Source organism: Mustelus asterias, chromosome 2 (genome assembly GCF_964213995.1).
Source record: "Mustelus asterias chromosome 2, sMusAst1.hap1.1, whole genome shotgun sequence".
In the NCBI taxonomy this organism is placed as follows: Eukaryota; Metazoa; Chordata; class Chondrichthyes; order Carcharhiniformes; family Triakidae; genus Mustelus; species Mustelus asterias.
Window position 1 is genome coordinate 16,488,504 of NC_135802.1, and position 27,989 is coordinate 16,516,492.

A 27,989-nucleotide genomic window follows, 5' to 3' on the forward strand; every position below is an offset into this window, starting at 1 on the left:
GTTCACCTGCATTACTACTCATAAAGACAAAGTTCAGAACTACATTTGATTTATTAGTACCTCCAGAAGCTTCAGAGATAGTAGAGCATCAACAACAATCTCAGGTTGCTAGATGAGAAGTGAGGATAAAATAATGCTCATTTTAACAAGGAGCATATGATTATGCCATGAATGTAAAATGGGGTACCAGCCATAGTTTTAGCAGACAGGTCCAATTTCTTACACGGTTCTAACCAAAGATGAACCAGTCTGGCAATGCCATGCTGACTAATTGTAGTCATCTCAAAATGATTTCTCAGAACCATCTCCAGAAGTACCAACTTCTTTAGTCCGTAGTGTTGTGCATACTACTGTGGAAGACTTAGTTGAATCTGAGTTGCCTGGTGATTTGCTACTAAATCACATGAGAATGATGCAGTTCCAAGAGAAGAAATATCTACTATAGTTCCAAATCATACTTCTAGGGTCAAGGACAGCCAAATTCCAGGATGTCATATACAACCAAAGTGGAATAGATGTCCTGCTTTTCTTAGTGACTGTGTATAATGATTAATGTCTGCAGTATTATTGATCCTATATATATAACATAGTAATTTGTTATGATCACAGGAGTAAAGGGGGAGGGATCTCTTGCCTTTTGTTTAAACCCCACAGCCCCTAACATAATTAGGACATTAAGGATGCTGAAGAAGCAAGACCCTTGGCAGATATTTCTGCCCTTGCTGCCAGCAGGATCTTCCGATCTTGAAGTTGAGGCCCTGGAGCCGGGTGGGCGAACCAAGCAATAGCCTGTAGACTTTGGCGGGACCAAAAATTCCCACCTGTAGCCAAAGGTTATCTGCATCCACGACGGGAACACCTGTCATGGGGATGGGAGGTGTGGGCCTTGGCGGGGTGAAAATTAAAGCCCTTGAGTGCGTTCCTTATCTTTCCTTCTCCAACCAATTTACAAGTTTTGAGCCTTGCCTTCTGATTTTGACTGTTGTAGAGAGAGATTTTCAAAAAGAACTCCATCCAGTGCTACTATCTCCAGAAGACCCAATAATTCATCCATCTACAACTTTAAACTGCTTCAATGCTGAAAGTAGTAGCAGGACCACCGATTTCAGCATGAAGTCTGTCAAGTTACCAACATTCAAGACCTGCAAACCCCTTTAATTTTATTGAACTCTACTTGTTCTATCCTCCCCACTCTAATCTATTTCTTTGTGTGTGATCTTTGAGTGTGTGTGTGTGTATGCATGCATGAAGGTCTTAGCACTTTTTTCATTATTTTGTTCAGAACAGATTAAATGCAATAAAAGCTATGTTCAGTTCTTCTTTAAAACTCAAGGGGAGTGATTCTCCGCTCCCGCTAGCTGCAGGCGGGATCGCCACTGGCCCATTGAATCAGGTCTGAGAGCCAAAATGGGATTCTCACCAGATGTCAAAACCGTTGTGGGTCTCCCTGCCTGTTGTGTCGGCCTGATCAGCTCTGGGTGGGAACCGAGGGATATTGGGCTGAGGATTAAGGATAGTTTAAAGGAAGTAACTAAATACTCAGGGGTTTTGAGTTGAACTGGTTAAGGTTTGGGAAGAAAGGTTTTGATCTGATTTATTATTGTCAAATGTATTGGGATACAGTGAAAAGTATTGTTTCTTGTGCGCTATACGGACAAAACATACCGTTCATAGAGTACATAGGGGAAAAGGAAAGGAGAGGGTGCAGAATATAGTGTTGCAGTTACAGATAGAGTGAAGAGAAAGAGCAGCTTCATACATGATCGGTCCATTCAAAAGTCTGATGGCAGCAGGGAAGGTTTAACCTATGGTTTTTTTAGTATGATAAGTAGTGGTTTTGAGTGTTGTCCAGTGCCATTACACTAGTTTACAGCTCTTGTATTGGGGCATTAGGAGTGTTCTTTTATTGCTAAACATGTTTGTTGTTAAACCTAAAACCCTGTGTCCACGTAAGTTTGTCCTTTATAAAATCTTAAAGTCAAGAACTGACAGTAAGGGCAAATAGGTACATGCACCTTTTACATATCAGGTAGTGAGTACCATTTTGAAATGTTATACCTTTCTACAATGGATCAAGCTGTTGGCTTACTGGTAACATTTCCACTTAACAGTGAGAAGGTCAAAAGTTCATACACCTTTCCAGGCAGGCTCAATAAGTTGAGACCATGGGGGAGAGTGATGACCTAGTGGTATTATCACTAGACTATTAATCCAGAAACTCAGCTAATGTTCTGGGGACGTAGGTTCGAATCCTGCCACGACACATGGTGGAATTTGAATTCAATAAAAATTATTTGGAAATAAGAATTTACTGATGACCATGAAACCATTGCCGGTTGTCCACAAAACCCATCTGGTTCACTAATGCCCTCTAGAGAAGGAAATGTGCCATCCTTACCTGGTCTGACCTACATGTGACTCCAGAGCCACAGCAATGTGGTTGACTTTCAACAGGCCCGTGGGCAACTAGTGATGGGAAATAAATGCTGGCCCAGCCAGTGACACCCATGTCCCACGAATGATTAAAAAATACAGAAACTATTTCTGGGTGCTGCACCCGTTCTCACTCATTGTGACTTTCATGGTGCTGCTCCTTAATTGGCCTGGAGATGGGCTTGCAATCCAATTAATGACAGCAGGCAGACTCTTGAAGCTGGAGAGCTTAAAAGGAGCAACAAGCTTCAACAGAGGAAAAGGGAGGGTGCGTCAAGATGGAATCTTAATTTAGAAAGTGGGTCTCAGAGCTAGAAAACCATTGTGAGAGGATGGTGGTGGGGGATGGGGGAACCTTTCTACATGTTTGCATGTGGCTCCTACATCCAAGCAGTATAGGCCTACTGCTGGAAGGCCGCCTCCAAACATCTAAACTGGTCCCTCTTACCTAGAGGAACTTGTAGATTAACTGTAAAAGCCGTGTCTGGCTCCTATAATTGGCCTCAATAGGCTCTTAATGAGCCACTTAAGCTGCCTTCAGTGTGCAGATGGGTACCCCTAAGCCACCTCCACAAAAATGGCCAACAGGTGGGATATAGGCTGGGAAGCAACATGGCTGGCAGGCCTATATTCACCTTCCATCCACCTCCATAGAGTCATAGAGGTTTACAGCATGGAAACAGACCCTTCAGCCCAACTTGTCCATGCTGCCAATTTTTACCACTAAGCTAGTCCCAATTGCACGCATTTGGTCCATATCACTCTATACCCATCTTACCCATATAATTGTCTAAATTCTTTTTAAAAGACAAAATTGTACCCGTCTCGACTACTGCCTCTGGCAGCTTGTTCCAGACACTCACCACTCTCTGAGTGAAAAAAATGCTCCTCTTTTGTATCTCTTCCCTCTCACCTTTAACCTATGCCCTCTAGTTTTAGACTCCCCTACCTTTGGAAAAAGATGGTGATTACCTAGCTGATCTGTGCCCCTCATTATTTTATAGGCCTCTATAAGATCATCCCTAAGCCTCCTACGCTCCAGGGAAAAAAGTCCCAGTCTATCCAGCCTCTCCATACCACTCAAAACATCAAGTCCCACTAGCATCCTAGTAAATCTTTTCTACACTCTTCCTAGTTTAATAATATCCTTTCCATAATAGGGTGACCAGAATTGTACACAGTATTCCAAGTGTGGCCGTACCAATGTTTTGTACAACTTCAACAAGACATCCCAACTCCTGTATTCAATGTTCTGACCGATGAAACCAAGCATGCCGAATGCCTTCTTCACCACCCTGTCCACCTATAACTCCACTTTCAAGGAGCTGTGAACCTGTACTCCTAGATCTCTTTGTTCTGTAACTCTCCCCAATGCCCTACCATTACCTGACTAGGTCCTGCCCCGATTCGATCTCCCAAAATGCATCACCTAACATTTATCAAAATTAAACTCCATCTGCCATTCATCGGACCATTGGCCCAATAGATCAAGATCCCGTTGCAATCTGAGATAACCTTCTTCACTGTCTCCTATACCACCAATCTTGGTGTCATCTGCAAACTTATTAACCATGCCTCCTGAATTCTCATCCAAATCATTAATATAAATAACAAATAACAATGGATCCAGCACTGATCCCTGAGACACACTGCTGGTCACAGGCCTCCAGTTTGAAAAACAACTGTCTCCAACCACCCTCTGGCTTCTGTCATCAAGCCAATTTTGTATCCAATTGGCTACCTCACCCTGGATCCCGTGAGATTTAACTTTATGCAACAATTTACCATGCAGAACCTTGTCAAAAGCCTTGCTAAAGTCCATGTAGACGATGACTGCCCTCATTTATCTTTTTGATTACTCCTTCAAAAAACTCAATCAAATTTGTGAGACATGATTTTCCACTCACAAAGCTATGCTGACTGTCCCTAATCAGTCCTTGACTCTGCCTGTAGATCCTGTCTCTCAGAATACCTTCTAACAACTTACCCACTACAGACGTTAGGCTCACTGGCCTGTAGTTCCCAGGCTTTTCCCTGCAGCCCTTCTTAACCAAAGGCATAACATTTGCTACCCTCCAATTTTCAGGCACCTCACCTGTGGCTATCGATGGTTCAAATATCTCTGCAAGCCTCCCACTACATCCTGGGATGCATTTCATCAGGTCCCGGGGATTTATCTACCTTGATGCGCTGTAAGACTTCCAGCCCTCCTTCTCTGTAATATGTACACGCCACAAGACATCACTATTTATTTCCCCAAGTTCCCTAACATCCAATTCTTTTTCAACAGTAAATACTGATGAGAAATATTCATTTAGGATCTCACCCATCTCTTGTGGATCCGCACATAGATGGCCTTGTTGATCTTTAAGAGGTCCAACTCTCACCCTGGTTACTCTTTTGCCCTTTATGTTTTTGTAGAAGCTCTTTGGATTCTCCTTTGCCTTATCTGTCAAAGCAATCTCATGTCCCCTTTTTGCCCTCCTGATTTCTCGCTTAACTCTACTCCGACATTTTTAAGAGAAAGACGTAAGATTTCCATGGTGATGGTGGGGGTGGGGGGCAGTGTTCATGCGCCAATCTCCCCACTGACAGATCAGCGCACACGCAGTGGCCCAGTCAGCACTATGCTGCTGCCTCTCCAGCATGAATATCTCTGGGGTCCTCTGTGATGCACAGAGTGCCAGAGATTCATGAAACTAAATACACCCCAAAAATGGGCAGGAAAATGTCTTTCTAAGGTAAGGAGACCAAAACTGAACACAGTTTACCAGATGTGGTCTCACCAAGGCCTTGTACAGCTGCAGTAAGATTTCCTTGCTCCAGTAGGCAAATCCTCTTACAATGAAGATCAACATACATCCGTATTTACTGAGGAAACGGGCATGTAGTCTACGGAAATAGGGCAAACTGGTAGGGAGGCCATGGAACCTTTACAGATTAAAAGGGAGGAGGTGCTCGCTGTCTTGAGGCAAATCAGAGTGGATAAATCCCCAGGACCGGACAGGGTATTCCCACGGACCTTGAGGGAAGCTAGTGTTGAACTTGCAGGGGCCCTGGCAGACATATTTAAAATGTCAGTATTCACGGGGGAGGTGCCGGATGATTGGAGGGTGGCTCATGTTGTTCCGTTGTTTAAAAAAGGTTCCAAAAGAAATCCGGGAAATTATCGGCCAGTAAGTTTGACGTCGGTGGTGGACAAGTTATTGGAAGGTGTGATAAGGGATAGGATCTACAAATATTTGGATAGACAGGGACTTAGTAGGGAGAGTCAACATGGCTTTGTGCGTGGTAGGTCATGTTTGACCAATCTATTAGAGTTTTTCGAGGAGGTTACCAGGAAAGTGGATGAAGGGAAGGCGGTGGATGTTGTCTACCTGGATTTCAGCAAGGCCTTTGACAAGGTCCCTCATGGGAGGTTAGTTAGGAAGGTTCAGTTGCTAGGTATACATGGGGAAGTAGTAAATTGGATAAGACACTGGCTCAATGGAAGAAGCCAGAGAATGGTTGTCGAGGATTGCTTCTCTGAGTGGAGGCCTGTGACTAGTGGTGTGGCGCAGGGATCGGTGTTGGGTTCATTGTTGTTTGTCATCTATATCAATGATCTGGATGATAATGTGGTCAATTGGATCAGCAAGTTTGCTGATGATACAAAGATTGGAGGTGTAGTGGACAGTGAGGAAGGTTTTCAAAGCTTGCAGAGGGATTTGGACCAACTAGAAAAATGGGCTGAAAAATGGCAAATGGAATTTAACGCAGACAAGTGTGAGATATTGCACTTTGGAAGGACAAACCAAAGAAGAACGTACAGGGTAAATGGTAGGACTCTGAAGAGTGCAGTTGAACAGAGGGATCTGGGAATACAGGTACAGAATTCCCTAAAAGTGACGTCACAGGTGGATAGGGTCGTAAAGAGTGCCTTTGGTACATTGGCCTTTATAAATCGGAGTATCGAGTATAAAGGTTGGAGTGTTATGGTAAGGTTATATAAGGTATTGGTGAGGCCGAATTTGGAGTATTGTGTACAGTTTTGGTCACCTAGTTACAGGAAGGATGTAAATAAGATTGAAAGAGTGCAGAGAAGGTTCACAAGGATGTTGCCGGGACTTGAGAAGCTGAGTTACAGAGAGAGATTGAATAGGTTGGGACTTTATTCCCTGGAGCGTAGAAGATTGAGGGGAGATTTGATAGAGGTGTATAAGATTTTGATGGGTATAGATAGAGTGAATGCAAGCAGGCTTTTTCCGCTGAGGCTAGGGGAGAAAAAAACCAGAGGGCATGGGTTAAGGGTGAAAGGAGAAAAGTTTAAAGGGAATATTAGGGGGGGGCTTCTTCACGCAGAGAGTTGTGGGAGTGTGGAATGAGCTGCCGGATAAAGTGGTAAATGCGGGGTCACTTTTAACATTTAAGAAAAACTTGGACAGGTTCATGGATGAGAGGGGTGTGGCGGGATATGGTCCAAGTGCAGGTCAGTGGGACTAGGCATAAAATGGTTCGGCACAGACAAGAAGGGCCAAAAGGCCTGTTTCTGAGCTGTAATTTTCTATGGTTCTATACCATTTGCCTTCCTAACTGCTTGTTGCATTTGCATACTTGCTTTCAATTACTGGTGTACAAGGACACCCAGGTCCCTTCGTACATCAACATTTCCCAATCTATCACTATTTAAATAATATTCTGTCGTTTTGTTTTTCCAAAGTGGATCACTTCACACTTATCCATATTATATTGCATCTGTCATGTATTTGTTCACTCATTCAACTTGCTTGAATTGCCTTGAAGCCTCTTTGCATTCTCCTCGCCACTCACAATTCCATCTAGTTCTGTGTCAATAGCAAACTTGGAAATATTACATTTGATTTCCTCATCCAAATTGTTGATGTATGTTGTGAATAGCTGGGGCCAGATGAAACATTGCTATGTCACTTATCTATGTTGATGATTTTAATCTCATCTGTACTTCAGTAATACGTTTTTACTGCATGATTAAAAACAGAAAAAATATATAACTCCAATGGGAGAATCTAAAATTTGATTTTTGTATGGCACTGGCGAGATCTTGTGTAATGAGATCAGTGTTAAGGTAGTGGATTATTTTAGAAATTGTTGCACAGCAACAAACTTGTTAAGCCAAGGGCATTAAGAACCAACAACATACTTTGGACTGCAGTCATGAGGTTATTCTGTGCAAGTGACAGTTTCCTTCCTAAAGGATATCAGTTGACCAGCTGCTTTCATTGTACTTTGTTAGTGCCGGTTCAGAAATTATCAGAAATATTGAATTAAACTTCATATTCTGCCGTGGTAATATTTGAACTCAAAACATCAAGAGTTGTTAGTTCAGTATTGTAATTTCTGCACTACCATACCCACTATATATGAAGGTTTATGCCTGTGAAGAATTTCTACTTCACTGTATGATTTTAAGAAGCTTCATAGTAAAACCGATTGAAAATTGTCGCAACAAATAGAGCAAAATGATGATTTACCATCAAAACAGACTTCAGCAGATGTTTTAATCTCTGAGGACACCATGCAGGTGTATCTCCCTTCATCCTCAGCACTGCAACTGTGAATAATGAGATAATGTTTCTTTCTGTCAGAAGTGATCTCATACTTGCTGCTTGTCTCAATGTGCTGATCATTCTTTAGCCATATTACATTAATAACCTCAGTGGAAAATTCACATTCCAGTCTGCAAGATTCCCCATTACTTATAGTAATGTCAGAGAGAGGAGTGATGACAACCACAGGAACCTCTGCAAAACAAATTAAAATAAAAACTCAAGGGGATGAATCCACTATGTACAATGCAAATATTCTCTTACACCATGCAAATAACATTGTAAATGTACAATCCAAATAAAATATGGACAAAAACTAAGAGCTACTATAGTAGTGTAGTTTGGGTCAGAACACTGAACACAGCATCAAAAAAATTGACAAGTGTTTGAAGAAAACAGTTTCTATGCTATTAAGAATTGTGTGTGCTATTGGATGTCAACAACTCGGACTAACATGGTAAAATATTCCAAAATGATTCAGAAGAGCTATTACCAAAAATAGATTGATGTTGAACCACATTAAGAGCTGTTAGGACAGGGGGTCAAAAGCATTGTTAAAAGGGTTGGCTTTTAGAAGCATCTTAAAGGAGGAGCGAAAGTCAAAGAGGTTTAGGGAAGGATTTCCAAAACCTATATCCTAAACAGCCAAAGGCTGTAAAGTTGACTAAGTTGCAAATGTCATAGGTTTGCATGGAGTATCTGAGGGGTCATGGGGGGTGGGTAGAGGGACATAGGTTGACATGAAGAGTATGAAGAGTCATGTAAAGTAGATGGAGGAGCATATGTTGGTATAGACTGCCCAAGGAGGTGGATGGAGGGGACACAGGCTGACATGATGGGTGGAGTCATTTGTTCATTAAGGTTAGGGGTGGGAGAGGTAGTCAAGGTTTCCATTTATGGTAGCTGTATCGCAGCCTCTGGTTGAATTATGCACGTGTAAATGTGATGGCAGCACTAGACTGGTTGGTGCCCTTTGCAATTGGGTAGTCGACTGCCACTACCTCATCTTAACAACAAGTCAAATTCTTCAAAACATTTGAAAGTTAAAATATGAGTACTTTTTACAATTTCTATCAGAATTTATGGCATTCAAAAGTCAAGTAACACTGACATTCGAACAAGGCCCCTTGAGCCTGCTTTGTCATTTAGTAACTTTATGGTTGATATGATCGCAACAATAAACATGAAAGTAACAATGAAGGATCCTAAATAATTAATGGAAAATACACCATATATTTAGTGTTGAGCCATCAGCCCAATTCTTAATGAAGTATGAAATAGCCAAAACAGAGTTCCAAATATGGATATTGCAATTTGAAACAAAGTAGATTAATAATAAAATTTAACAAAACCTAGTTAAGTTAAAAATAGCTTGTGTTTTTCTCCTGTTTTAAGCAAGAAGCAAAAAGTAAAACTGCAGAGGGATTTTTCTAGGGGTAAAACTAAAGGAATTTGTCAGCTCAGCAAAGCCACTGTGCCTTGTGTGCATTAGAATGCTCACACAATTGCCTAATTAAACAAAATAATTATCAGAAAAAAATTACAATGTATTGTAGTTATGGTTTGCCAGATACACATCAGTTTTTTCAAGAAAGTGAAAACATTTACAGATATACTCCATAATTTTCTTACAATTCTAAACCGACTAATCATTGTTAACAACTTTTAAGACTCAAATCTTTGTGAAGTATCAGGAGGTTCCAACAGTGCATTAAGAAAGTGTGACGAAAGAAGCAAACATGCACTTTAACATTGAAGTTCTGATTGAAATGAATAAGCTTCCCAATTTTGATTTCCAAAGAACTAAAGCCCTGTTGCAGCTCTGTTTAACTGTAAAAGCATGAAGTACATGCAAGTGCTACTTAAATGGGTCTGTATTCATAATTCTCACCCAGCAGAACCGTCTGCGGTAAATGAACAGGTTCTCCGGCACCAGCCTGGTTCAGAGCTGAAACACGGAATCTGTAACCAGTGCCTGGTATTAGATTATCAACAGTGAACTCCGTCTCTTCAATCACTTTTGTATTACATGGCAACCAGCAGTCACTGTCAGCAGGTTTCATCTCAATATGATAGCCTAGTATAACACTGCCACCATCACTCAATGGTGTGAACCAAGAGAGGGTAACAGACTGGTGGTTCTTTCTAACAACCTCTGGATCCTCAGGAGGGTCAGGAAGGCCTAAATGTGCAGAGTTAGAATCATTATTATCTTAATTCTTGAAACGACGATCATACAAATAAAATTCAAACATATTATTAATTTGGTACACATCAGAATATATCCAGCACTTTTAATAGATACATTGCACTTGTTCTTAGCTAGATTCAATTAACATACACACTTCATACTAGGTTCAATTAACATACACTCTTCAAAGCCTGGGAACGACAGGCCAGTGAGCCTCACATCTGTGGTGGGTAAGTTGTTGAAAGGTATTCTGAGAGACAGGATCTAAAGGCAATTAGAGACGCAAGGATTGATTAGGGACAGTCAGCATGGCTTTGTGAGTGGAAAATCATGTCTCACAGATTTGATTGAGTTTTTTGAAGGGGTAACCAAGAAGGTAGATAAGGGCAGTGCAGTTGATGTTGTCTACATGGACTTTAGCAAGGGCTTTGACAAGGTACCGCATGGTAGGTTGTTGCATAAGGGTAAATCTCACGAGATCCAGGGTGAGGTAGCCAAATGGATACAAAATTGGCTACTTGACAGAAGCCAGAGGGTGATTGGAGAGGGTTGCTTTTCAAACTGGAGGCCTGTGACCAGCGATGTGCCTCAGGGATCAGTGCTGGGTCCACTGTTATTTGTCATTTATATTAATGATTTGGATGAGAATATAGGAGGCATAGTTAGTAAGTTTGCAGATGACACCAAGATTGGTGGCATAGTGGATAGTAAAGAAAGTTATCTTCGATTGCAACGGGATCTTGATCAATTGGGCCAGTGGGCTGACGAATGGCAGATGGAGTTTAATTTAGACAAATGCGAGGTGATGTATTTTGGTAGACTGAACCAGGGTAGGACTTACTCAGTTAACAGTAGGGCGTTGGGGAGAGTTACAGAACAAAGAGATCTAGGGGTACATGTTCATAGCTCCTTGAAAGTGGAGTCACAGGTGGACAGAGTGGTGAAGAAGGCATTCGGCATGCTTGGTTTTATCGGTCAGAACACTGAATACAGGAATTGGGACATCGTGTTGAAGTTGTACAAGACGTTGGTAAGGCCACACTTGGAATACTGTGTGCAGTTCTGGTCACCCTATTATAGAAAGAATATTATTAAACTAGAAAGAGTGCAGAAAAGATTTACTAGGATGCTACCAGGACTTGATGGTTTGGGTTATAAGGAGAGGCTGGATAGACTGGGACTTTTTTCTCTGGAGCGTAGGAGGCTGAGTGGTGATCTTATAGAGGTCTATAAAATAATGAGGGCCTCAGATCAGCTAGATAGTCAATATCTTTTCCCAAAAGTAGGGGAGTCTAAAACTAGAGGACATCGGTTTAAGGTGAGAGGGGAGAGATACAAAAGTGTCCAGAGGGGCAATTTTTTCACACAGAGGGTGGTGGAATGTCTGGAACAAGCTGCCAGAGGTAGTAGTAGAGGCAGGTACAATTTTGTCTTTTAAAAAGCATTTAGATAGTTACATGGGTACGATGGGTATAGAGGGATATGGGCCAAATGCACGCAATTGGGATTAGCTTAAGGATTTAAATAAAAAAGGACGGCATGGACAAGTTGGGCCGGAGGGCCTGTTCCCATGCTGTAAACCTCTATGACTCTATTTAAAGGCTAAATTAACCTAAACTATTAAGTTAAAGATCCAGAGACAATGTCACTGATTTTGTCATGTACATAAATTATCTAAAAGTAATTGACCATAAATACAGATTTGATTTTGAGACTTGTGAACTGCAAATAAACCAGAGTTAGTTAAACCACCTGTAAAAAAAAAACTTACAAATGCAATTGTCACCTTATGCATTTTTAAAGTTACCTCAATAGGTTGCAACTGATTATCTTAATGGTAAAGCGAAATGTGCCCTACCACCTATCTTTCCACTGAAAGCTGATCAACCTCAAATGTCACTTCAGGGTTGAACTCACATGTGCACTGATAGTCATGAAATTCTTGTTATTTGAAATTTTTAGCATAACTATTATAAATGGGTTAATACTTCCAATAAAACAGTGGGCAAAATAATCCAACTGGAATTAGTTCATGTAATTACTAATTATTATGAAGTATGATTTGATTGTTTTTCCTTGTCTTCTTTGATTCATGCTGAACCATTATAATTGTAACTGCATGAGTAGGAGGAAAATGTATCATTAACAAACAGAAATATTTCTTCTCTCCAATATTTTATTTCTCTGCTGATATATATATAGGGATCAATAATCAACAAACTGGCTTACAAACAAGCACAATATTAAACCCAACTCTAGATTACTAATTTCAGACTGTAATTTTTGCACTCATTTTGTTCCCCTTTCTTTGCAGGTTTTGGTTTTAGTCATGTTTCTCCTTTTGCTTTGCTTTGGAATGGCCATTCTGCATTTGCAGCTAGCTTCTCAACAGTGTTTTCTTCACTTGCCCCATTACCATTCCATTTGGTCCTGCACCGCCAATTCTTTTGTCAATTGATCTTCCCTGTCTTCCACCCTACCCTACCCTTTTGTATTCTTCCCTTTCACTTGCTTAAAATCTACCACTAACCTTTTGCAGTTTTAATGAAAGGGAATTGACTTGAAAAATCAATTCTGTTTCTCTCTCCACAAATGCTGCCTGATCCAGAGTAATTCCAGCATTTTCTATTTTATTTGATTTAAAGCATTTTTACTGTTTTCCTTTCATCTAGAAGACCTCAATTTTCTAACTCTGGGCCACTATTTTGCATCCATGTTCGCCGCGAGTGCAAACAGTAACATGGGTGCAAAATGTCGCAAGATTTGGATAATGTGAATCCCTTGATCTCCAAGGGAGGGAAGGGTTTCCTGTTTTTTCCATTGGAGATTGGGTACCCCCGATCTCAGGATTCCCGGCTGCTGGCTTCTCCCAGCCCTGCCCCACTAGTGTGGGCCGTGCCTCCAGATTTTTTTCTGCACAGTAGGCTGGATTTCTGGAGAGAAAAGCTGACTTTGCAGTCTGTGAGCTGCACGTCGGATTTCTCCTTTCAGCCAGCACTATGTGCATAAAATGGAAAATTACACCCCTAATTTTTTAATACAACTGTCATTATTTTAATCCTACTAATTTCTTTAAAAATTAGTAACACTTTTATTTAAACTGACATTTTGACTTTTCATCTTTGTACAGATGATCATATTTGCAACAAAGAACAACCAGATACTATTCCAAATGGTCATTTTGTGGCTCAGAATTTGAGTATTGCTGAAAAAAGAGACATACCATCAATAATCTTTGTCTTGTACTCATCAGGATAGCTCACAAGAATTTTCCAGTTGCAATGGAGAACAATAATTTATGCTGCATGAAAAGTGAGCGCCGATTGGTTGGAAAGTGGACTCTTATTGATGGAGGCATGCCATGGAGAATGCAGCATGGAACAGTTAACTGCTCAGCTTTATATACAAGCAAAAGGGTGGCACGGTGGCACAGTGGTTAGCACTGCTGCCTCACAGCGCCAGGGACCTGTGTTCGATTCCTGGCTTGAGTCACTGTCTGTGCGGAGTCTGCACATTCTCACTGTGTCTGCGAGGGTTTCCTCCAGGTGCTTCGGTTTCCTCCCACAGTCTAAAAGATGTGCTGGTTAGGTGCATTGGCCGTGCTAAATTCTCCCTCAGTGTACCTGAACAGGTGCCGGTGTGTGGTGACTAGGGGATTTTCACAGTAACTTCATTCTAATGTTAATGTAAGCCTACTTGTGACGTTAATAAATAAACTTAAACTTTAAATACTATGGATTCTGGAATCTGTAACAAAAACAGAAAATGCTGGAAAATCTCAGCTGGTCTGACAGCATCTGTAGAAAGAGAATAGAGCCAATGGGATTTTATGGCATCGCTCGACCCAAGACCAGGAAATCCTGCCTGAGGTCAACAGATCTTCCCATTGTCCGCCCATTGCCTGCTCCGATTCCTGTGACGGGCAGGATGGTAGAATTCCGGTGAACGTTTTGAGTCTGGATGACCCTTCATCAGAGCTGCCGGCAAAGGGAGTGTTCGGTGGAGGGGTGGGGGGGAGATCTCCCAATTCACTATGGGATTGGGTGCCTGCACAGTGACGCCCCAAGAGCTCAGCAGCTGGCTTCACTGGCGAGCTTAGAATCTAAACCTCGCCCCCCCCCACTCAATATTTCCTCAAAACTAAAATTCCTCTGTCTTTGCAGGAAAAAAAATGGAGAAATTAAGGGACTAGAAAATGGACTAATTTGCAGGATTTGATGCCCTATATTCCTTAATTAAAAGAGGGAACTGTTAAGACAGTGAATGCACTGGTTATGAATTTCTAAAATTCCTTAAATACCAGAATGGTTGCAGTGGATTCTTTTTGTTTGTGCTTGGTATGTGAGTGTCATTGGCAAGGCCCTCGAGAAGATGGTAGTGACCCACCTTCTTGAACCACTGCAGTTAATTTGGTGCAATGCTCCTCGATAGGGAGTTCCAGGATTTTGACACAGCAATGATGAAGTAATGGTGATATATTTCCAAGTCAGGATGCTATTCAACTTGGAGAGGATTTTTGGCAGAAACATAGAAAGGGAAATTATTTCCTAAATGGAAAGATGATTCAAAATTCACCTGGGCAGAGGAATCTGGGTGTCTATGTTCCTGAATCACAGAAAGTCAGTATGCGGGTGCAGCATGTAATAAAAAAGGCAAATGGGTGTTGGCATTTATTGCAAAGGGACGGGAGTACAAAAGTAGAGAAGTGTTGTTGAAATTGTATAGGGTACTGGTGAGACCACATCTGGAGTATTGTGTCCAGCTTTGGTCTCCTTATTTGAGGAAGGATGTGGTGGCATTGGAGGCAGTTCAGAGGAGGCTCACCAGATTAATTCTGGGGATGAAAGGGTTGACGTATGAGGTGAAATTAAACAGTTGGGCTTATCCTCGCTGGAGTTTAGAAGGATGTGGTAGGGAAGTTGTTGGAGAGGATTCTTAGAGACAGGATGTATGTGCATTTAGAACGGAACCATCTCATTAGTGACAGACAGCATGGTTTTGTAAGAGGGAGGTCGTGCCTTACAAATTTGGTGGAGTTTTTTGAGGAAGTGACAAAAACGGTTGATGAAGGAAGGGCCGTGGATGTCGTCTATATGGATTTCAGTAAGGCATTTGACAAAGTCCCACATGGCAGGTTGGTTAAGAAGGTTAAGGCTCATGGGATACAAGGAGAAGTGGCTAGATGGGTGGAGAACTGGCTTGGCCATAGGAGACAGAGGGTAGTGGTCGAAGGGTCTTTTTCCGGCTGGAGGTCTGTGACCAGTGGTGTTCCGCAGGGCTCTGTACTGGGACCTCTGCTATTTGTGATATATATAAATGATTTGGAAGAAGGTGTAACTGGTGTAATCAGCAAGTTTGCGGATGACACGAAGATGGCTGGACTTACGGATAGCGAAGAGCATTGTCGGGCAATACAGCAGGATATAGATAGGCTGGAAAATTGGGCGGAGAGGTGGCAGATGGAGTTTAATCCGGATAAATGCAAAGTGATGCATTTTGGAAGAAATAATGTAGGGAGGAGTTATACAATAAATGGCAGAGTCATCAGGAGTATAGAAACACAGAGGGACCTAGGTGTGCAAGTCCACAAATCCTTGAAGGTGGCAACACAGGTGGAGAAGGTGGTGAAGAAGGCATATGGTATGCTTGCCTTTATAGGACGGGGTATAGAGTATAAAAGCTGGAGTCTGATGATGCAGCTGTATAGAACGCTGGTTAGGCCACATTTGGAGTACTGCGTCCAGTTCTGGTCGCCGCACTACCAGAAAGACGTGGAGGCATTGGAGAGAGTGCAGAGAAGGTTTACCAGGATGTTGCCTGGTATGGAGGGTCTTAGCTATGAGGAGAGATTGGGTAGACTGGGGTTGTTCTCCTTGGAAAGACGGAGAATGAGGGGAGATCTAATAGAGGTATACAAGATTATGAAGGGTATAGATAGGGTGAACAGTGGGAAGCTTTTTCCCAGGTCGGAGGTGACGATCACGAGGGGTCACGGGCTCAAGCTGAGAGGGGCGAGGTATAACTCAGACATCAGAGGGACGTTTTTTACACAGAGGGTGGTGGGGGCCTGGAATGCGCTGCCAAGTAGGGTGGTGGAGGCAGGCGCGCTGACATCGTTTAAGACTTACCTGGATAGTCACATGAGCAGCCTGGGAATGGAGGGATACAAACGATTGGTCTAGTTGGACCAAGGAGCGGCACAGGCTTGGAGGGCCGAGGGGCCTGTTTCCTGTGCTGTACTGTTCTTTGTTCTTTGATGAGAGGGGATCTGATTGAACTGTATACAAAGTTTTAAAAGGGATTGATAAAGTAAATGTAGTCGAAGGGGACGATTCTTTCAGCCCGCTGTGCTGCTCTGGCAGCACAACAGGCTGGGAGACATCAGCGGAGGCCGTTTAGCGGGCTCGCCGCTGGGCATCACAGCCTCCGCGCATCTCTGGGGCCAGGATTTCTGGAAATCAGCGTGAATCTGATTTCCATGTTGAAATCCTCATTTGAGTATCATTAGCAGGCCCGAGACTGTCTGGGTCCACTAGCGTTACCACCCCCCCCCCCCCCCCCCGCCCCGCCCCCCCCAACAGGATTTATAACAGCTGGGGAGCTGGTGGCCCGAATCTGCTGGAGTGAAGGGTGGCCATGGAGGCCCCCCAGGAGATCAAGAGTAAGAGGATGGTACATCTTGGGCATTGCCAGCCTGCCCTCTGGCACTGCCCCAGAGGCAATGCCCAAGGAGCACCTTTGTACCAGGAGGGGGTGGGGAGGGGGGGTGAACTGCTGAGGGAGGGAGGGAGGACATCTGGAGACATCAGAGAGGCCAGCGATCGGGGGGGTGGGAGGTCGTACGGCCAGCGATGCTGGCAGTGTCGCAGGGCTGGCCAGCGATCGGGAGGCTGGCAGTGCGGTGCTACTGCGCATGGGCCGATCTCCGTAACGATAGATCAGTGCAGCGCAGTGACCCGCTCAGTGCTATGCTGCTGGCCTCTCCAGTGGGAATAGGTCCTGTCCCCTGATTTTCAGCATGAATCTCCCTGAGGCACTCTGTAGTGCGCAGAGTGTGGGAGATTCATTTTAAAAATCCCACTAAAAAAAACCAGCGGGAGTTACTCCAGGTTTTACACGAATTCAACACAGAATTTTTTGGGGAGAATCCCAGCCCATATGCTTCCTCTTAAGGGGCAATCAAGAGGTTACAGGTATAGGTTGAAAGGCAGTAGATTTAAAACTGAGATGAGGAGGAACTACTTCGCGGAGAGAGTGGTGAATTTGTGGAACTTGCTGCCTCATAGCACGGTGGAGTTTGAATCATTGAATGATTTCAAGAAGTAGATATATTTCTAATTAAAAAAAGGGATAAGGGGATATGGGGAACAGGTGGGGAAGTGGATTTGAGACCAAGGAGAGATGAGCCATGATCTGATTGAATGGCAAAGCAGGCTCGAAGGGCTGAATTTGCCTACTTCTGCTCCTAATTCCTATGTTCCTATGAATTTGCAGGTGATGATGTCTCCATGTGTTTGCTGCTCTTGTGTTCTGGGTAGCAGAGTTTGAGGGTTTGGAAGATGCTGTTGAAGAAAGAAGATCGCTCATGTAACACTGTTATTCAAAAAAGGAGGGAAACTGCAGGTCAGTTAGCCTGAGATAAGTGGGTGATAAAATGCTGAAATCTGTTCAGCACAGCAAAGGTTCACTAGATTGGTTCCGTGGATGAGAGGATTGTCCTGTGATAACAGGCTGAGTAGCTTGGGCCTATACTCTTTGGAGTTTAGAAAAATTAGTAGTGATCTCATTGAAACATGAAGGATTCTGAAGGGGTTTTACAGGACAGACACTGAGCGGTTGTTTCTTATGGCTGGGTAAGCTAGAACACCAGGCCACAGCCTCAAGGTGAGGAGTCAATCATTTAGGACTGAAATGAAGAGAAATTCCTTCACTTAGAGGGCTGTGGATCATTGGATGCTCCTTCATTCAGTATATTCAAGGCCAGAAAAGGCTGGTTTTTTGATCTCTTGGGAATATGGCAAGTAAGTAGAAAAGTGGAGTTGAGGCAAGAGATCAACCATAATTGTATTGAAAAGCAGAGCAAGCTCGGGGACTGTATGGTCTATGCATGTTTCTAATTATTATGTGGACAGTCAGGCAGTCCAAGAACACCAACTAGTCTCCTATGGATTGTAACGTAAGAATTTAAACATTTCTATTAGCAGGCTGTTCACTCAAATCTCTTAAAAACTTTTAAACAATGTCATACATCAATCTTACATCATTTAATTGATGTCAACATCTAGCACCTTACCTATAACAGTTAATTTTGCTGATGTAATGGCATCCCTTGAAGCAAATGTTATTTCTCCAGAATGATTAAGTTGGGCATTCTTCAGAATGAGTTTGTGAGTGTTCTTCTCTGTCTTTGTTTCCCAATGTTCATCCGAATGAATATCAGTTTCATTCAGATACCAGCTCACCTCAGTGGTAGGGATCACTTCACTCAATACACATTCAAATTCAGCATCATTGCCTTGGACCACTTCAGTATTGCTCAAAGTCTTCAAAATGTTAATATGCCATCCTACACAGAAGAAATATATAAATATTACGCATACACACCAAACACTGCAACAAATATCAAATCAGTCAGATTTCAAGTATAAGCTATTTTAGTTTAACCAATCATAGGAAAGGAATGTAGAGTTATAAAACATTTCCCAGACCAATAACTTGACAACTATATTTAGAAAGCATAAGATATTTTTTCCTCTCTATTGTTGTAAGGAAGATAAATTAATTTAAATTAATTTTGAAGGACTAGTTTCCTTTCGATTTCCTGGAGAAAATTGTATAACAAGGACATCACAACATTCTTTTACCTTTAACAGTTAAATAGGCTGATGACACGGCATTTCCAGATACAAAGGTTACTCGACAGCTGTCTGAGGGAATTAAGTTCTTTAAGAGTAACAGATGTCGTTTTCCAGCTTCTAGGATTGCCATTTCTACGTTTTCAGACTGTGAAATGGCAATGTCATCCATCAACCACTTGTAATCGTGTAACTCTGGCCTGGACAAGTGGCACTCAAACAAAGCTTCACCACCTTCTGATGTATCTACATTTTCCAGCCCTTCGAGAATATCAGGTTGCTTTGCTGATTGAAGAAAATATAAATACCTATGTGACTCATAATGCTTTAATGTTAAACTTTTTAGGTCATTCTTTTATTCCTCAAAGTGAGGGATTTCCAAGTTTAGAAATGAAACAAAAGACAATTTCAGTGCTATCATGAAACACTCCCAGGTTAGGTATAGCATGATTAGATACAGAATTAAACCCTTCTAGTCTGCCCAGCAACGTGCCTTACTCTCACCCTCAGAAAAAAATGCTACTTAACAAGTAAGTTATTTTTTATTTCATGTAAAAATCTGGAATTAAAAGTCTAATGACTCCAGATCCACAGCAAGGTCATCGATTATTAAATGCCCTCTGAAATGATCTCGGAAGCCATTCAGTTGCAAAATCGCTAAAAACGCAATAAAAATGAACAAAACTGAGCAGACCATCCAGCATCAACCTAGGCCCTGATAATGACAAATGGCAAACCCAGCCCTGTTGACCCTGCAAAGTTCTCCTTACTAACATCTGGGGACTTGTGCCAAAATTGGGAGAGGTGTCTCACAGAGTAGTCAAACAATGGCTTGACATAATTATACTCATAAAATCAAACCTTACTGATAGTGTCCCAGACACCATCATCACCTTCCCTGGGTATATCCTGTCCCACCAGCAGAACAGACCCAGCAGAAATGGTGGCACAGTGGTATACAATCAGGAGGGAATTGTCCTGGGAGTCCTCGACATTGACTCTGGACCCCATTGAGTATGATAGCATCAGGTCAAACATAGGAATAGGAACCTCCTGTTGATTACTGTAAACCGCCACTCCTCAGCTGATCAATCAGTACGCCTTCATGTTGAACACAACTTGGAGGATACAGTATTGGTACCATTGACCACTGCACAGCCTTGTGGAGACAAAGTCTTGACTTCACAATGAGGATACTCTTCATCAAGTTGTGTGTCATGACCACTGTGCTAAATGGGATAGATTTCGAACAGATCCAACAATTCAAGACTGGGCAACCTGAGGCGCTATAGGCTATCAGCAGCAGCAGAACTGTACTCAACCACATCTGCAACCTCATGGCCCGGCATATCCCCCACTCTACCATTACCACCAAGCCATGGGATCAACCCTAGTTCAATGAAGTCTGCAGGAGGGCATGCCGGGGGGAACACCTGGAATAGCTAAAATGAGGTATTGACCGGGGGAAACTACAACACATGACTATTTGTGTGCCAAGCAGCATAAGCAGCAAGTGATAGTCACAGTTAAGCAATTCCACAATCAACAGATCAGATCTAACCTCTACAGTCCTGCCACATCCAGCCGTGAATGATGGTGGACAATTAAACAACTCCCTGGAGGAGGAGGCTCCACAAATATCCCCAATATCGTCAATAATGGAGGAGATCAGCACATCAGTGCAAAAGATAAGGCTGAAGCATTCACAACAATCTTCAGTTAGAAATGCGGAGTAGATGATCCATCTCAGCCTCCTCGGAGGTCCCCAGCATCACTAATGTCAGTCTTCAGCCAATTTGATTCACTCCATGTGATATCATGAAACAGCTGATGTCACTGGATACTGCAAATGCTATGGGTTCTAACATATTCCAGCAATTGTACTGAAGATTTATGCTCCAGAACTTAATGCACCTCTAGCTAAGTTGTTTCATTACAACGACAGCACTGACATCTACCCGGCAACGTGGAAAATTGCCCAGGTATATCCTGTACACAAAAAGCAGAACAAATCCAATCCAGCCAATTGCATCCCCACAGTCTACTCTCGACCACCAGTAAAGTGATGGATGGGGTCATCAACAGTGCTATCAAGCAGGATTTGCTCAGTAATAACCTGCTCTGTGATGCTCAGTTTGGGTTCCACCCAGGTCACTCTGTTCATTACAGCCTGGACAAATCTGGACAAAACAGATGAACTCCAGAGGTGGGTTAAGAGTGACTGCGCTCAACATCAACCTAGCATTTGACCGAGTGTGAAGCAGCTCTAGCAAAACTTGTCATTGCGAATCAAGGGGAAAACTCTCTGCTGGTTGGAGTCTTATCTAGCACAAAGGAAAGTAGTTTGGTTGTTGGAAGTTAATTATCTCAGTTCCACAACATCATTGCAGGATTCTGCAGGGTAGTGCCTACACCCAACCATCTTCCGCTGATCTTCCTTTCATTATGTCAGAAGTGGGGATGTTTATTGGTGATCGCACAATGTTCAGCATCATTTCCTCAGATATTGAAGCAGTCCGTGTCCAAATGCAGCAAGATCTGGACAATATCCAAGCTTGGGATGACAAATGGCAACATTCATAGCACACAGGTGCTAGGTACTGACCATCTCCAACAAGAGAGAATCTAAAGTTATTTTATTAGTCACAAGTAAAGCTTATATTAACACTGCAATGAAGTTATTGTGAAATTCCCCTGGTCGCCACAGTCCGGCGCCTGTTCGGATCAATGAACCTAACCAGCATGTCTTTCAGAATGTGGGAGGAAACCGGAGCATTGTCCCTTGACATTCAATGGCATTCCCATCGCTGAATCCCCCACCATCAAAATCCTGGGGGTTGCCATTTGCCAGAAACTGAACTGCACCAGCCATATAAATACTGTGGCTGCAAAAGTAGGTCAAAGGCTAAGAATCCTGCAGCAAGTAACTTACCTCCTGACTCCACAAAGCCTGTCACTGGATCAAAATCCTGGAACTCACTCCCTAACAGAATTGTGGGTATAACTATGCCATAGGGACTGGTTCAAGAATACAGCTCAGTACAGAATTCCTATAGTGCAGAAGGAGGCCATTCAACCCATCGAGTCTTCACCAACCCTCCAAAGAGCATCGTACCCATAGCTAATCCATCTAACCTACACACCAGGGGCAATTTAGCACGGCCAATCCACTAACCTGCACATCTTTGGACTGTGGGAGGAAACCGAAGCAGGCAGAGGAAACCCACGTGGACACAAGGAGAACATGCAAACTCCACAGTTACCCGAGGCTAGAATTGAACCCTGGTCCTTGTCGCGGTGAGGCGGCAGTGCCAACCACTGTGATGCCCCATGATCTTCTTAAGGACAATTAGGAATAGGCAATAGATGCTGACCTAGTCAGTGATGCCCACATAACATAAATTAAGATTAAAAAATGTATCAGCCATCTCATGATTATTGTGACTGAGATTTCCAATCTGTGCTGTATTAGCTGTAACCCCAAGCTGACAGGTAAATATTTCTAATTATTTTTAAAAAGGTCTTGCACTGTGAAGGCAAGAAAAATAATATAAATGTTATGTCAGTAGATTAATGGACACCATACCAGTGAGCATAGAATAGAGAGTAGCAGTATGTTTTGGGTAATGGTGCAAAATGGATGGTATCGGATCGTCTGCCCATTGTAGGCAGCAGGCATTCAGTTCCATTGCATTCAATAGAATTAAATGTGGCAGATCTGATATTACCTGTTTTGCATCAAAATCCAACATTAATTTCTATTCCTGAATCATTATAAATTCACTGATACAAATTTTAAACCTCAAACAATCTGGGTATTTGCTGTAAATATTCAGTTCTAATTTATTTGCCAGAAAGAATGAAGCAAGCCAAGGGAAAATCAGTACATTTGAAGGAAAACAAATTGCAGCTGTGCTTTTCTCGACTTGGCATTCTGAGGTAAGTGCTTATCTAGTAAATTAAGATGCAATGAATTCAATGGGCACACAGGTAGCGAGTAGGTCAGAAACCCTTTTGTCACTGAAGTGAGCTTTGGCGTGGCTAGTTAACTCCACCACAGGACTAACATTCTGCTTCCGGGATTCCGGACCAGAGAGGGCAAGCCGGATGAAGCATCAGATTTGTCAGCGGAAGGATTTCCACAGAAAGGGGCCCAAGCAGGGGTCAGAATACCTGAGCTATACATTAGTTCCTGCTGTGTCAGACACCATAGAAATGGCATTGAGAGCTGGGAAGGCTGCCCAAGATCCCAGGCTCTAACCTGGTGACTCTCCTGTGAGATTGGAGGGACTGAAGTGAGATGATGTTTGTCAACGACATGGAAGTGGCTAGCGTCTCCAATAAAGCAGGTCTGGAGGAGTGGCTGAGGAAATAAGCACCAGGAGAGTAGTCCTCTAAACTAGCTACAGTGTGCCAAGAGGTTCAAAGCCTCCAAGAAAGGTGTGGCATAACATTTTCAGGTACCAATCCTCACATTCTGAATTAACCAGCATTCTTCTGCATTACGCATCTTAACCAACACACGTTGCTGCCAGGCACATCCTCAGCATTCCATCATAATGAGCAGCACTCACACTCCCCTTTAGTTTTGTGCCATCTCACACCCATGCTTCACAGTCACTCTCTTTAAATACTATCCTTCCCTCTCCACACAATTCATTTCTCATGCACAGAACTCTGCTTTTTCTCCTTTCAAGTGGAGAGTGCAGAACTGCAGGGAGAAGCAGCAAATCGGAGTTGGGTAGAGGAAGGTGCATCCTTTGCAACCCATCTTTACAACCACTGGCAATTGTTATTAACCGAACAAGAAAATTGCTAAAAGAAATGTATTTTTAAATAGAATATCAGGCCCTTGCAGTTGAGAACGATAGTTCCAACTGGGTATCAGCAGTCTCTGGGCATCATGTGGCCCTGGAATGGCCACACACATATAGTTTATGTTTTTTATGTTCTTAGGCTATTGAGTATGTGCAGGCCGCAGAATAGCCATGCATGTACAATTGGGGCATATTCTCGTTGTCAGGCCATTAAATGGCCTTGCACAGAATTTGTTTTTTTTTTAATCTGGAAATTGGCTTGAGGCACTTATGCAGAAGAAAAGTGATAGAAAGTGAAACAGCGTGAAAAGGTCAGGTGACCTTCTACATCTCCACAGAGGAGAACCATTGCAGAAGTGCCAGAAGAAGCAGAACACAAGAACTGCATGAGGCAGGTCCCAGGAAGACAGTCCAGTCAAGGGAAAAGAACAGGAATCTGAAAGGTCCTGATATATGAAGTCAAGAGTAAGGAGGAGAGAAAAAGGCTTTGAATTAAAAAGAGAAAGCGGCGGAGAACAAACTTAGAGCAAAGCGAGTTGCAAAAACCCAGACGATCTGAGGAAATAGCCAAAGATTGGTGACTCTTTACTACAGGTCTTTGGAGCAATGGTGCCTTGTTGGCATGGTTGAAATCTGTGAGTGCATGCAGAAGGTGAGGCTGGAATGCACGAAGAGATTGGGGAAAGGAACAGCAGGAGAATTCGGAACCTAGGAGGCAGATCTTTGTTGAAGATGTTCTAGGAGAGCATCATTTGGGAGAAAATTCCAAGGTGAGTCTTTGAGTGTGGAGATTGAAAAACCTCATGTGAAAGACAGAATTTCCATGAGACCAGTTGGCTCACGGTGTGACAAGTGTTTGGGGGGATTCATCGGAGATCCATTGCATTTTGGTTTCGGTGGCATCTGTGACTTGTTTTTGGAATGTAGTTAGTCTAACCAATTTGCCAATTAGTTTACATGGATTGTATACATATTGCGAATATTACAGTATAAGATATGCTTGGTAACTTGTGTGATAGCTGCAAAGCCATTGAATCTTGCAGCCTGGTTATCTTCATCGAATGCAAACCTCATAGTGATGTGCCTTGCAGGAGAAGACATCTGTGATCTCCTTGATGCATCTATGTGTTGAGGACTGTGTGATGCTACTCAAGTCCCCTGTCAATCCCTGGAATGATCTGCAGGCAGCAGTTACCTTCATACCTACTGGTTGGGAGTTGCCTCCAAATCAACAGAACGTTAGGTCCTTATGAAGAATGTGGCAGATGTGACCTAACAGATCTCTCACTCAATCCAACAGAAATGACCACAACATCAACCCAAACAGAACTAGTTCTTAGATCAACAGTTTTAGTTCTTAAGTGAACAGATAGTGAAGATACTCCAGAATATATTGGTCATATAGGAGTAAAAGAAAGGAAGTGCAGCAAAAAGTATAAATTCCCCAATCTTAATGTAGTAGATATCATTGGTATTGGCTGACCATACTCTTTTGATTCATTCCAATGATAGAAGCATTGCAGGCAAGACCAGCACTAATTGCTCATCCATATTTGCTCTTGAGAATGTGATTACTGAACTGCTTTTTTCATCCACTGCAATGCAAATAGTGAAGGTATATAATGCTTTTCGGTAGGGTGTTATTGGATATTGATCCAGCCATGATGAAGGAACAGTGATATATTTCCAGGGTGGTTTGTGGCTTAGAGGGTAATTTGCAGGTGCTACCATGCACATAGTGCCCTTGCCCTTCTAGGTGGTAGGGGGTCATTGGTCGAAGAAGCCTCGGCGAATTGTTCACTGTTTGGTGAGTAATGCATCTTGTATATGGTACACATGGCTGTTATGGTGCACCAGTAGTGAATGTTTAAAGTGGTGGATAGGATGTCTGTCAATTGAAGTGCACTGTCCTGGATGGCATTTAGCTTTTAAAACATTATTGGAGCTGCACTCATCCAAGCAAGTGGAATGATTCCATCACACCCATGACGTGTGTTTTGTAGATGGTGGAAAAGCTTTGGGAAATCGAGACATGAATACCTTGCCTATGACCTGCACATGTAGCGATAGTATTTATGTGTTTGAACCAGTTCAGTTTCTGGTCAAGAGTGACCCCACCCCCCAGGATATCCACAGTTAGAGAATCAGAGATAATAATGTTCTTGGAATAATGTTCTTAGGCTCTTGTGAACATGGTCATTGCCTGGCACACGTGTGGAATTTGCCAATTATCAGCCCATGCCTGAATGAGTTGTAGAGTTTTGTATAGCACAGCAAAAGACTCTTCAGCCCATCGTGTCTGCACTGGCCAACAAGCACCAATCTATTCTAATCCCATTTTCCAGCACTAGGTCTGTAGCCTTGTATGCTATGGTGCATCAAATGCTCATCGAAATACATCTTCGATATTATTAAATATTGAGGGTTCACTTGCAGTGAGTTTCAGATTCCTACCATCCTCTGGGGGAAAGAGGATTTTCTCAAATCTCCTCTAAATCTCCTGCTCATCTTAAATCAATGTCCCCTAGTAATTGAACCCCTACTAAGGGGGAAATGTTTCTTCCTAGTTACCCTATCTATGCCCTTCAGAATTTTCTACACCTCATTAAGTTCCCCCCTCAGCCTTCTCTGCTCTAAGGAGAACAACCCCAGCCTAACCAGCCTCTCTTTATAGCTGAAACACTCCAGCCCTGGCAACATCCTGGTGAATCTACTCCAAACTCTTTCTAGTGCAATCACATCCTTCCTGTTGAGTGGAGACCAGAACTGCAAACAGTACTCCCGCTGTGGCCTAATGAGTATTTTATACAGCTCTATCAAAACTTCTTGCTCTTACAGTCTATGCCTCAGCTAATAAAGGCAAGTATCCCATATGTTTTTTTAACCACCTCATCTACCTGCTGCCTTTAGGGATCTATGGACATTCACCTCAAGATCCCTCTGATCCTCTGTACTTCCTATCGCCCGATTGTTCATTGTGTATTCCCTTACCTTATAGTCCTCACAAAAGACATCACCTCACACTTTTCAGGGTTAAATTACATTTGTCACTGTTATGCCCATCTGACCAGTCCATCTATATCGCCCTGCAATCTAAGGCTTTCTTCCATGTTATTTACCACACAACGAGTTTTTGTGTCATCTGTGAACTTACTGATCATAACCCCATATTCCCGTCTAGATCATTTGTTAGGAAAACCAAAGGTAGTTTTAAGGAATTTATATTTGTATTGGTAAAACTATGCTTTAAATGGGTTTAATTTAATGCTTCTGTGCCTGGAATAGTAAAACCAATAGTTAGATTCATGCTGGACAAAGGTATTTCCATGTGTGAGGGTTGGATTCAATTCAACTGTGATTCTACTGTGCTTAGAGAGGGTTACGGCATGAAGAATAAATAAAAGGCATAAACTTGTGGGCGTTGCTTAGCAACTGCAGGCCCTTTTAAGGCAAGAAGGTTTTCTGTTCAGTGTAGCTGAATTTGTTGGCAGTCGGAGACAGGACACCAGGGAGTGAACATCTCTCAACTATGCCAGGATAGAGAGCAGACAGTTCAAGGGAATTGCAAAGATGCAGGCTTCCTCAAGAACAAGATGCAATCCAGTTATCCAGGGAATTAGGGCAGTAAGAATGTCTTAAGACATCTGAAATTAAGAGATCAGAGACCAAGGTATTGTTCAGAAGAAGTCAAGGAAGAGTAAACAAAGGGTTTTGAGTTAAAGAGACAATAGCAGTAACCAGACTTAGAGTGGTGAAACAGACTTTAGGGGTAAATCAAATGTTTGATTAAATTTTTATCAGAGCCTGGGAATCAAGACTTAAAGCAATTGTGAACAGTATTTACAGCAGTCAAGACAAAAAAATCCTAAAAGAGGGTGGTGTAAATCTTGGGTGGATTCCCTGTTGAGTGAAGCAGAAGCTTTGTTTAAAAGTGTCGTTTGGAAAACCTGAATGGGATTTCAGAATGCAGCCCCTCACTGGTGGAACTGGAGGCCATTGAGGACTCCCAGGAGGTTGTGAGCAGTAGGGAGTGGCAGTGTCCTTTAGGCAATGCCAGCCTGGCACCGTGGCACTGCCCACCGGGCACCCTGGCAGTGCCAACCTGGCACATTGGCAGTTCGCATCGGGC

General features: G+C 42.7%; 1 protein-coding gene across 29 annotated transcripts in view; it reads right to left on the minus strand.

Moving 5' to 3' along the window:
* obscnb (obscurin, cytoskeletal calmodulin and titin-interacting RhoGEF b) overlaps positions 1-27,989 on the minus strand; it is a 614,792-nt gene that overhangs the window by 212,563 nt on the left and 374,240 nt on the right. For 26 of the 29 annotated variants that reach the window (XM_078231785.1, XM_078231777.1, XM_078231827.1 and 23 more), the window contains 4 exons: positions 19,053-19,328; positions 18,482-18,754; positions 9,889-10,179; positions 7,923-8,192 (listed from right to left, as the gene is read on the minus strand). In XM_078231785.1, coding sequence (XP_078087911.1) covers positions 7,923-8,192; positions 9,889-10,179; positions 18,482-18,754; positions 19,053-19,328 — 1,110 coding nt within the window. The remainder of the gene's footprint in view (positions 1-7,922; positions 8,193-9,888; positions 10,180-18,481; positions 18,755-19,052; positions 19,329-27,989) is intronic. The other 3 variants (XM_078231833.1, XM_078231831.1, XM_078231791.1) reach the window with 1 other exon arrangement.